The sequence below is a fragment of the Electrona antarctica genome, assembly GCF_951216825.1.
Source record: "Electrona antarctica genome assembly, chromosome: 9".
Lineage (NCBI taxonomy): Eukaryota > Metazoa > Chordata > Actinopteri > Myctophiformes > Myctophidae > Electrona > Electrona antarctica.
Window position 1 is genome coordinate 2,683,473 of NC_136790.1, and position 12,910 is coordinate 2,696,382.

Consider the following 12,910-nt stretch of genomic DNA (forward strand, 5'->3'; position numbering starts at 1 on the left):
GACTCGAGTCGGTCGAACGCAGTTCTCCAGAACCACCACAAAAGGGGGGCTAATCAGCCTAAATCGAAATCCCCTCACCTGTGCAATGCCCAGCCTATGCCTCAGCCAATTGATTGCCATGGCAACCCCACACCTGACAATTGATTAGCCTACTTAACCAACAGGTATTATTAGGTTCCCAAGTTGCATTGTTCTCAAGTAGGCTGGTAGCCGACGGGCACGTACAGGTCTAGTTTGATACATTAAAAATATTAGTATATAAGTATTCTGCAGAACCCCTGGGCCTGCAGAACCCCTGGGCCTGTAGAACCCATGGGCCTGCAGACCCCCTGGGCCTGCAGAACCCCTGGGCCTGCAGACCCCCTGGGCCTGCAGACCCCCTGGGCCTGCATCACGGCCACGGCACTCACCACTGCTCTAGCAGCACCACCACCATGATACATGTGATCTCAGAATGTAATGGGCAGATTGCTTCTGGTGACGAGACAGTGAAATATGTCCGTGTGCTTCCGAAAGGATGATTTAATGAATAACGTATCTTGGCTGATTCTAAGCATGTGGTTAATTACAGTTACAACATGACACTCAGTTAGTCTCTCAGCGGAAGCCTGAAGGACAGTAAGACAGGAGAAAAGAATTATAATTGCTACAATTATGAACAGCCTGAAAAACTGCCTGTGTGCGTGTGTGCGTGCCTGTGTGTGTGTGTGTGCGTGCGTGCATGAGTGCGTGCGTGCGTGCGTGCGTGCGTACCTCTGGTGTCCTCGGTGGGTTCTCCCTCAGACAAAAGACGTTCAATATGAGCCCCAAGGTCCTGGAACCCCAGAGGTTTCCTTAAGAAGAAAAGGATTAACAAAAGTGAGTAAGAGGAACCACAAATAACTGTTTTTTTTGTCCAATGTTTACCCAATTCAATTAAAGATGGGAGTGCCGTGATCCGCCCCCCCCCCCCCCCCCCAAAAAAGAACATGATCTTCAGGTACTATGATTATACTAGGAAGATGTTTTTCTTTTTCAAACAAGTGTACAGAAAAGTGTCAGAGTTGTGTTTTTATGTGGCCACACCCACCAGTTTATACCTGGTTTTCACCTTAGCTCCACCCACCTGAACTGAACTGTATGATAATGGGGGAGGGGTTATGGTTATGATGTCACTAAACTGGTGCTTTATCAATTTGCCTTTTGACATATTTGAATATTAGAACCACACCTGGGTGTCTAATAGAGTAATGTTAACTCCATAGACACACCTGGGTGTCTAATAGAGTAATGTTAACTCCATAGACACATACACAACACCTGGGGGTCTATTAGAGTAATGTTAACTCCATAGACACATACACAACACCTGGGTGTCTAATAGAGTAATGTTAACTCCATAGACACATACACAACACCTGGGTGTCTAATAGAGTAATGTTAACTCCATAGACACATACACAACACCTGGGTGTCTATTAGAGTAATGTTAACTCCATAGACACATACAAAACACCTGGGTGTCTAATAGAGTAATGTTAACTCCATAGACACATACACAACACCTGGGGGTCTATTAGAGTAATGTTAACGCCATAGACACATACACAACACCTGGGTGTCTAATAGAGTAATGTTAACTCCATAGACACATACACAACACCTGGGGGTCTATTAGAGTAATGTTAACTCCATAGACACATACACAACACCTGGGTGTCTAATAGAGTAATGTTAACTCCATAGACACATACACAACACCTGGGTGTCTAATAGAGTAATGTTAACTCCATAGACACATACACAACACCTGGGGGTCTATTAGAGTAATGTTAACTCCATAGACACATACACAACACCTGGGGGTCTATTAGAGTAATGTTAACGCCATAGACACATACACAACACCTGGGTGTCTAATAGAGTAATGTTAACTCCATAGACACATACACAACACCTGGGGGTCTATTAGAGTAATGTTAACTCCATAGACACATACACAACACCTGGGTGTCTAATAGAGTAATGTTAACTCCATAGACACATACACAACACCTGGGGGTCTATTAGAGTAATGTTAACTCCATAGACACATACACAACACCTGGGTGTCTAATAGAGTAATGTTAACTCCATAGACACATACACAACACCTGGGTGTCTATTAGAGTAATGTTAACTCCATAGACACATACACAACACCTGGGGGTCTATTAGAGTAATGTTAACTCCATAGACACATACACAACACCTGGGGGTCTATTAGAGTAATGTTAACTCCATAGACACATACACAACACCTGGGTGTCTAATAGAGTAATGTTAACTCCATAGACACATACACAACACCTGGGGGTCTATTAGAGTAATGTTAACTCCATAGACACATACAAAACACCTGGGTGTCTAATAGAGTAATGTTAACTCCATAGACACATACACAACACCTGGGGGTCTATTAGAGTAATGTTAACTCCATAGACACATACACAACACCTGGGGGTCTATTAGAGTAATGTTAACTCCATAGACACATACACAACACCTGGGGGTCTATTAGAGTAATGTTAACTCCATAGACACATACAAAACAGAAAAAGTACTAAAATCACGGCACACTTATTAGATATTCTTAAATGAGGAATACATGTCGGCGATGGAAGCGATGAGTCTCTTACCACCAAGAGACTCACTCTGACCTCCATAGTCTGTGTTTGGGGTGAGACACCTTGACTAGTGTTACAGTTAAGCCCACTAGTTTCAGGTTACCTCCAGCAGCTTCTATACATAGACATCAACAGACACCACCACCACCATACATATGCTGCTCAAGAAGACCTCAAAGGTCCATAATACAAAATCCCTAGCCAGTCTCATGCCTCAACTGTTCACCTGGATACATGCCTGTTCTAGGGTCAGGCAATAATCATTTAAATCAACTGTATTCATACCACACTTAACATTTATGCCAAATCTCAAAATACTACGGGGTTTAAAACATTGGTAACCAAACAATTGCATAAATAAACTCTTTGTTAAAAAGGTCAATTCTTAAAAGCGTCAGTGGACTGTGGTGCTCTCAGGTGTTCAGGGAGGGCATTCCAAAGACAGTAGGCAATAGAACTACATAAGGCCCGGTCACCCATGGTGCAGAGTTTAGAACTACATAAGGCCCGGTCACCCATGGTGCAGAGTTTAGAACTACATAAGGCCCGGTCACCCATGGTGCAGAGTTTAGAACTACATAAGGCCCGGTCACCCATGGTGCAGAGTTTAGAACTACATAAGGCCCGGTCACCCATGGTGCAGAGTTTAGAACTACATATTAGGCCCGGTCACCCATGGTGCAGAGTTTAGAACTACATATTAGGCCCGGTCACCCATGGTGCAGAGTTTAGAACTACATATTAGGCCCTGAAGGAGATGGGGAGCCAGTGAAGTGAACGGAGGATGGGCGTAATATGGTCATACATTCGCACTCTCATCAGGATCGTAGCAGCACTGAGACAAAGGCGTGGACTCTGCACTCTCAGCAGGGCATGTTTCTGACCCTGAGGTGGGAGAAGGAGGCCTAATGGGCGATCCATACTCCTATTTCACAGGGGGAGGGGGGGGGTCCTAAAGTCGGCGCTTCGGTGCCACTGAAAATTTCTGACGAGCCGAAATCATTTCGCCACTACAGCGGTATTTCCTCATTCATTCAGCCCAGCTTCGAGTTCAATTTGTCGTCTGTGAAGCCAAGGGAACACAGGAAGTTTGGCTGGGAGGTGAGCTCCACAGAGCGGGCAGTAGCTGCCACTGGGAGGTGAGCTCCACAGAGCGGGCAGTAGCTGCCACTGGGAGGTGAGCTCCACAGAGCGGGCAGTAGCAGAACAGAGCAGTAGCAGTAACAGAGCGGGCAGTAGCTGCCACTGCTGGGAGGTGAGCTCCACAGAGCGGGCAGTAGCTGGTGAGCTCCACAGAGCGGGCAGTAGCTGGTGAGCTCCACAGAGCGGGCAGTAGCTGGTGAGCTCCACAGAGCGGGCAGTAGCTGGTGAGCTCCACAGAGCGGGCAGTAGCTGCCACTGGGAGGTGAGCTCCACAGGGCAGTAGCTGCCACTGGGAGGTGAGCTCCACAGAGCGGCCAGTAGCTGCCACTAGGGGGCAGTAGCTCCCCCTGCTGGCCGTGTGATCTGGCTGCAGTGTTGTTGTCAGGCCTGCTGCTCCTCTCCTCTCACATTCATTCTCAACAATAAAACAAATACCGTCTAAAATAAGTACAAACCTATACTGGGCTACGTACAAATAAACAACAGGTTCACATAAAAAACGCAAGATACCGCCGTTCCCCACAACGCATCGCGTTCTTTTTTTTATTTTTATCCCACGATTTTGTAACCCATTTTTCACCCCTGTGTCAATTATCTAATGTGATCCTGGGCTCTACACACCCTCTGCCAACCTAGTCCCCATATATGGGGGACATGGGGAGAGCAACGGACTTGAACTCATGCTTCCTTCATGCCTGAGTGGCCAAGTTGATCCTTTACACCTGACAGGGGGGGAGTTTCCCTGGTTGGACGTAGCGCGTGGAAGGAACACGTTATTCCAACCAGTTCCTTTCCCCTCCACCAGGCGCCCCGGCTGGCCAGGGGGAGGCAGTTTAGAGACCAGGATTACTGCATGTTTTTGTGAGGGTACCTACCCTATAGGGGAGAACATGCAAACTCCACACAGAAAGGCCCTTTCGGCAACCCCACCGCGGGGGCACTGATGACACGGAGGAGGAAACAAGCCGCCAGCGCCCACAGCAACCCGAGCGGGAATCGAACCCAGGACCTTCTAGCTGTGAGGCGACAGCACTACCAACTGTGGGAATCGAACCCAGGACCTTCTAGCTGTGAGGCGACAGCACTACCAACTGTGGGAATGGAACCCAGGACCTTCTAGCTGTGAGGCGACAGCACTACCAACTGTGCCACCGTGCCCCACGCATTGTGTTCTCAACGAGCCACACGCGCACAAACAGGAAACGGAGGACTAGGAGGACGACACACCGCAGGAGGACTAGGAGGACTAGGAGGACGACACACCGCAGCGAGGGTCAGTCAGATGATGTATCCGCTGTGCGAGGCTCATTTCCCTGCCACTGGAGGTCCATGTCAACTGTCAAGGACCTCCAATATTTACAAGGGACTTCGGCGCTAGCCGTGAAGGAGTATGAATTGACGTTTAATTGTTTATAAAGCCTAACTAGATTCGGGCCTGGGACCTTTCCCGAATCGACTTTTTCGGGACTAAATAGGAGTATGAATCGGCCCTTACACAGACTTAAAGTTCAGTTGAGGGTCCATTTTCACACCCAGGTTGGAGACTGTGGATGAGAGGGGACGGTTGTGACTGGAGGAGGAGATGCTGGTAACAGGGCATGACTGGATCTGGTGGGGGCCTGGGGTGTGCCAATTAGGATGGCTTCGGTTTTGGAAGTGTTTAGTTAAAGGAAGTCTCCTCCAGGAAGGTGGTTAGTGTGGATGATGGTGCCGGCAAGTCTGCACGTACGCAACAATAGACATGACCATCTCAGTGTTCACCCTGAGACTGGGAGGTAAAGGTTCAATCCCTGACTGAGTCATAAGACTATAAAGTTGGTATGCAATGCATCCCTGCCTAACACTCAGCATCAAGGGTTGGATTGGGGGGGGGGGGGGGGGGTCCCTGCAACATACAAGCATCATGTCCAGGGGCTGTACTTGTACATTAAGCTGCTGATGTACCTCACATTATGGATACAGGCTTGTCTCCTGACCTATGTGCCAACATGTGTGAATAATGACCACTGCAACCATCATCCAAATGAAATATGAAGAGAACTTAAAAACCTGTGCTTACTACCTCCCCCTGGCCAGCCGGGGCGCCTGATGGAGGGGAAAGGAACTGGTCGGAATAACGTGTTCCTTCCACGCGCTACGCCCGGTCAGGGAAATTCCCCCCTGTCAGGTGAAAAGAAGCAGCTTGGACTCCTCATGCCTGGAAGGAGGCATGAGGTCAGTCCGCTGACCCCCCAGGTTGGCAGAGGAAGTGTAGCGCCCCGGATTAGATAATTGGCACTGGGTGAAAAAACTGGGTTGCAAAATCGTGGGATAAAAAATAAAAAACCTGTGCTTTACTGTCCACACTATAGCACAGAAGAAGCACACCAAACACTTTTCCTACTCGCCTCGGGTCATCAGGATATCCATTACTCCCTTCCTGACAACACAGGCAAGGTTTTTCAAACTATATTGTAGCAGACAGCTGTATCTCAGCACATACATATACACCATTGAAACCACACGACGGACAAAAAAAAAAGTAGCCGAATATTCACAAAGAATGGACTTCACAAGCTGACTTTCGAGGACACAATATACTGTGTGATAAATGTCGAGGGCAAACACTTCAACCTACATGCTACTGTACATGTTTATAGTAGCAAATTAAATGTACTGTACACTACACTCTGAATAGGATACCAGATAGGGACACAGAGCAGGGCAACACAGGAGCAGATAGGGACACAGAGCAGGGCAACACAGGAGCAGATAGGGACACAGAGCAGGGCAACACAGGAGCAGATAGGGACAAAGAGCAGGGCAACACAGGAGCAGATAGGGACACAGAGCAGGGCAACACAGGAGCAGATAGGGACAAAGAGCAGGGCAACACAGGAGCAGATAGGGACACAGAGCAGGGCAACACAGGAGCAGATAGGGACACAGAGCAGGGCAACACAGGAGCAGATAGGGACACAGAGCAGGGCAACACAGGAGCAGATAGGGACACAGAGCAGGGCAACACAGGAGCAGATAGGGACACAGAGCAGGGCAACACAGGAGCAGATAGGGACACAGAGCAGGGCAACACAGAGCAGATAGGGACACAGAGCAGGGCAACACAGGAGCAGATAGGGACACAGAGCAGGGCAACACAGGAGCAGATAGGGACACAGAGCAGGGCAACACAGGAGAGAAGATGATGGCGGAATTGGATCCGGAGATGTCACCCAAAGAAACAATAACTCACATCCTCCGTTTTTGGTGCTGAGCCAAACTGCCAAAACAGAATCATGAATAACAACAGGGGGGGTTCGCAGCTCACTTTTAAATACTCCAATTTGCATTCACCACAGCAATAAGACGTTTTGACCATTTGCATTCACCACAGCAATAAGACCTTTTGACCTTGCAGTTTTTTTCAGGTAAGTGTAGGCTAAGTGAGCAATTAAAAGTGAGTTGGGACTTGCGAACCCCCCACGTGTTATTTGGAATTGGATCCCGATTAGTTTTCAGTAGTTCACAAACACCTGGGCTGATTGAAAACTGATGCCTGCGTTATACTTGCATGTGGGTGTCAAGCAACTAAATATAAAAATCAGGCATATGCCAGTACTCTACCTGAGGGAGGCCAGAGCAGGTCCCTGTTTGGTGGAGGGGAATACATGGTGTAGGTAGTCACTTAATAACTTCTCATTCACTATGCCTGGATGAGAATGGACAAAAGAGAACAGAATATGATTTAAATTATCAGGAACCCCTCCTAATAGAATTAAATGGACGTTTCATCTACCGTTATTAGTACCCGTTACCTGCTTTGATCAAAAACTTGCATCACCCCTAAACCTACAGTTTTTGGTTTTTTGTTTATCTATCTGTATTAAGTAGATTTAGTCAAAAACCTCACACCATCATTACTTACCAGTGGCTTTGGGTGTATCAGAACCCACTCTGTAGTTCCGACGGGTCAGGGCTGTGCCGCCCCCCTTTGAGCTCATGTTGTCCGCCTCAGGAGTGACCTAGTCCATGCACTGCTGGGTGACAACAGAACAAACAGCCACATTATCTTTGACATGTTTTCATAGATTGAATACTTTATTAGTAAGAAATGAAAAGAGTACAGGGTAAGACTAAAAGGATAACAGGATAAGTCCTGAGGACTTATTTCCATTGTGGTCCTATTCATTTCATCGTAGCACACATGTACATACAGTGTATACATAGCATATTAAGTTATTAACACATTACTATATGTATAGGAGAAAAAGGAAAGAAAATGTGGCAGTGAATGACACCTCCTTTCGATGGGAATTAAAATATACCGCCTTTGTGATCTTCCGATAGATCTTTGAAAGATTTTTATTCTAAATTTAGGTGGTACCAAAGACAGACATTGAACCTTTACCAGCAGCCTTGTCATGACCATTTATGAAATTATGATGAATGTTAAACAAAGATGAAAATATGACAAGAAAGAAAGGAAAGTGCACTCATGAGAGCCTGGAGTTGGTGTATAACAAAGTTGTAGGCCTATCCAGTTTCAGATATCATATCAACAAAGTCCTTTCCATATTTTTTACAAAATATTTTACAAAATAATAATACAAGTCTAGAATACTTTTAAACCCATGGGCAGTTGACACACATTCAAAATGGTGGTGTCTGCTTTAGTAAAGAGCTCCTGTTTGACCTCCCAGGTGGAAGATTACTGTATGCCTACATGTTTAGTGCTAGAGTTGTAAGGTGTACTCAGTGGTGTAGAGTCTGTATACAAACACAGAGAGAGAGAGAGAGAGAGAGAGACAGAATTTGAATGCACTACAAATGTAACCGAGCTGTCATACAGTCATCATTAAGTAACCACAGCAACCTACCTATCCTGTGCATTACATTATGTAACTAGAACTGCACTCTGTCGAGTGCCTACTTGCTTGTTGCACACTAGTAGGCCATAAATGGCCTACTAGTGCGCAAGCAGAGCGTGCAACTACTGTAGACCGCTACAAACATTCAAATCTCAGCCTCTCTGTCAAAGAACGTTTGCAATATTGAATTATTAGGTTTAGCTATTTGCTACGTACCTTGCTTTTGGAGGGAAAAAAGTAGTATTTTGAAGTATGGTAATGATTACTTATGCCTGTTATGGCAGTGGTGTCAGATTACATACATGTACTATACATAGGGGCATTACCTTTAGTCCACCCGACACTGAAACATGTCATCGTTACGTCACCATCGATAACCAATTATACCCTGGCATTGGTACATATATTCATCACGTCATATGCTCATATGTCTATATGTGTATATGTCTATATGTATGTATATGTAATTTCTGAGTTGGTTAGTGGTATAATGTGGTTACTCGGGTGGTTTGATGCGTATGTCCCTTTAATCCACCCGACACTGAAACATATCATCATTACGTCACCATCGTAAACAAATTATACCCTGGTACACATGTACAGTAGCACCTGACTGATAACATTACTTGCACGCTCTGCTTGCACAAGTAATAACTATTACTAATGTAAACAACTTGATTGTTGCTCAAGACTAATGCACCTGAGTAGTCAAGTCATGATACTAGGATGCTGTTATCTTAGGCACAATTCTCCCTTTGCTGATACAAAGGTGTTACAGTTATTACTGTTATAAAGGTGATACATGTTTGATTCTTTATCCATGACCATGACAGAGACATTTGTTCCAGTTACGTTTTGTGGACACTGGGTGTCTCACTACAGAAAAAGGTGTGGTTGTAGAGATAGATCAGGACCATATGGGTCTTGCCTTCCTTGCAAGTTCACACAAGGTACTGTCTGTAACTCTATCAGTTTACTGCGATTTCAGTCGTCCATGGCAACAGTGCCAGGCTACTATTCTGGAAGGCAGCATACACAGTGTACTGGTATGGTGAGATGAGTGAGTCAGAACTCACCAGCCAAGTCAAGTCAAACCTGTAGCTAACTGTTATAGCTACAGTGGGGTCAGCAGGGATTGGGTTCGGGGGTAAGGTTAGGATAGGGGTAGGGAGTTAGGCATATGGCATATAGAGACATATGGCTGAGCCAGGGAACATATTCGCTCCCAACCCTGCTGCTATATGTAGCTATGCTATCTGTGCAAGCTCCAGCCTAACATGCACCTTAGCAGCTGCTAACCATATACGGACTACAGTGCATTTGCGCTACACTATTAAACCCCGTAAGCTTGGCTTCAGCCCCATTAGCCAGAGACACATACGGTTTTTTGCACCGAAATCTCTTGCTAACTGCCTCGCTAGCTGGCTAATGACAGTGACAGACACAGAATCACTGACTGACTGAAGCTCCTATACGCTGTTATACTTAACTTCGTGGATTATCGAAGTCTGTCTCTACTCTCTAGCTATCGAGAGCAGATACATCGAAACACACGGAATTCAATAGGTCACACATTTGGTGTAACGCTGCTATTTTGGTTGGCTATAATTGTTCACTGGACACAACAAAGCTGGTGAAAACACTTACCCGATACTTCTTTATAAATGAGCCTCCTCTTCTCCGTTTAAATGCGGTGTTTTGTATATAAATGACAGCGATGTGGCATACAGGTGTCAACGCTGTGTTTTCGACTGGAGCCTATTTCTACAACAACACTATTCTTGTCAAACGGTTCCCACGTCACGGAACGTCAGTTGGGACAAAATACGTCGCCGTCGGTTGGCTAAACGCGAACTACCGGTAAACAGCTGAGTCAGAAAATGTGCAGCAGCAGCAGCAGCAGCATCCTACTTGCTGTTATTAGTTTAGTTTAGTAGCATTTGTGTTACCAATACCATAGTAAAACGTTTTCTCTAGTCACTGGAGTGGACACAGGACGATGGCAGATACATGAAAGTCATAATGCACTTCATGACACTGGTTAAGCTAAGCAATAATAGACCCTAGAGATCATCTGTAGGCCACAAAAAAATTAATGTACGAATTTCAATCCGGCTTCAGAACATCTCACTCCACTGACACATGCCTCCTCTATTTGACTGACCACATCAAACACGAGGTGGATGCTGGCAAATACTGTCTGTGGCATGGTCATGCTGGACCTCCAAAAGGCTTTTGACACCGTGAACCACTCTATACTAGTAATTGGTTTTGAAACTTTAGATAACAGATGGTGGAGGTGAACGGAACACTGTCGTCGTCGTCGTCGTCGTCCCCGAAATGAAATGTACTGTAATTCTGCAAACTGTTAATAAATACTTCAATCAATCAATCAAAGGCCTAGCCTATAAAGGGAGTATTTGTTGCACAATGGCCTAAATTAACACATAGGCCTATGTCTATGTAAATAAATACTATGTAGGGCTGCCAAGTGTCTGTCAAGTCAACCTTCCTTGATTCAACCACATCTCCTTCAGGACTCCTCATGTTTTTCCTTGATTTCTCCTTGATTTTATATCAAACTCCCCCAACTTAAGATGTCTTAATTGCTTCAGTCATCAAATAAAAGTGTGTGTGTGTGTGTGTGTGTGTGTGTGTGTGTGTGTGTGTGTGTGTGTGTGTGTGTGTGTGTGTGTGTGTGTGTGTGTGTGTGTGTGTGTGTGTGTGTGTGTGTGTGTGTGTGTGCTTGCGTGCGTGTGTGCCTGTGCGCGTGTGTCACACATTTTAATGGCGATGGCGCCCTCTTGTGGAACTTTGTTCAACATAAGCAGGGTTACTGCAAAAAAAAAAATAGGGGCTGTTACAGATAGACAGTCTGATTTTCTGATTTGATTGATTGACCCACGTCAAAACCTTTCCAGTGTGTGGGGAGGAAGGGGATATTTTTTAGGCCTGTCACAAAAATGCAAAATGATGTTATACTATATATCTGATTAACATTTATACCACTTAAATGGTGTAAAAGATCAGTTTCTCCAGAAAAAACTGCTACGAGGATGGAAACAGAAACGTACTAAGACTTATTTACATCATTGTATTTGTTCCTTTCTAGAGAGCATCTTACAGAAGATATAGTAAGTAGTAAGCAACCTGACTGAACATGAATACAAACTTTACTTTATTCGTTTATTTAGACGGGGCATTGCATATTAATGAACAATACATATAGTGTAATGTAATTATGTAAATACACCTAGATATAACAGAGATTCTAATTTACATCCGCAGTCCCCACAAAAAAAAACAATAGAGTAGGGTATATCACTGTACATTACACAGGGAAAACAAAGCATAAATTACAAAACAGAGGTAAAAAATGGTACAACTTAGTGCACAGTCCAAGGCTTCTGTTAGATTGATTGATTGATTGAAGAATTTATTAACAGTTTGCAGAATTACAGTACATTTCAAGCACAAACTCAATACAAAGGCTGTTAACTGTGAGTGGACGACCCAATTAAGCATTACACTTGTTTCCAACAGGGTCCACCATGTTCAAATCATCAAAACATTTAGAGACGTACAAATAGACACTTCTATAGACAGAACAGGAATTCATCAAAAAGGAGGTAAAAAGGGAAAAGAAATATATACAGTGAGGGGAAAAAAGGGGGGGGCGGGGGGGGGATTCAGATTTTACGGGGGCCAGTTTCGAATTGCAGCCATCCGTAGGTGCCCTTTGAGAGCGGTTTTGAAGGAGTCAAGGGATTCGCATGTCTTAATGACAGTTGGTAGGGCGTTCCACATTTTGGTGGCATAGGAGCGAAAAGAATTTAGTCCCTTGTTTGTGCCGAATCTGGGTTGTACATGGTTCGTTGCACTCCCTCTGGTGTTGTGGGTGTGGACTTCGTTAACATTAAGGAAGTATCTAGACAGGTACATGGGTATCTTGGTGGTGTATCGAATCTTGTGGACCAGACCCATTGCAAGTTGCTGTACTCTGTCGTCGACCCTAAGCCATTCCAGCCTGTCGAAGTGGGCAGGGGTGAGGTGGGTTCGGGGGGCTAGATCAAGTAGGAGCCTGACCAGTTTGTTTTGGGAAGTCTGGAGCCTGGTTTTAAGGGCCTTTGAGGTGCTGTGGTACCAGGAGGTGCATGCATAGTCAAAGAAACCCTGTACAAGGGCTCCTGTTAAGGTCTTCAAGGTGTTTTTGTTGACCAGTGAGGAGATCCTGTAGAGGAATCTTGTTCTATGGTTGACTTTTTTGATTACGTT

At 45.2% G+C, this 12,910-nt stretch overlaps 1 protein-coding gene across 1 annotated transcript in view; it reads right to left on the reverse strand.

Moving 5' to 3' along the window:
• The window catches only part of rnf123 (ring finger protein 123), a 411,050-nt gene extending 400,630 nt beyond the window's left edge, over nt 1-10,420 (reverse strand). Inside the window, exons 1-4 of the mRNA XM_079509716.1 lie at nt 10,283-10,420; nt 7,693-7,804; nt 7,392-7,476; nt 754-833 (exon numbers count right to left, since the gene is read on the reverse strand). Of these exons, the coding sequence (XP_079365842.1) occupies nt 754-833; nt 7,392-7,476; nt 7,693-7,768 (241 nt within the window). The 5' untranslated portion in view covers nt 7,769-7,804; nt 10,283-10,420. The remainder of the gene's footprint in view (nt 1-753; nt 834-7,391; nt 7,477-7,692; nt 7,805-10,282) is intronic.
• Between the last annotated feature and the right edge of the window lie 2,490 nt (nt 10,421-12,910).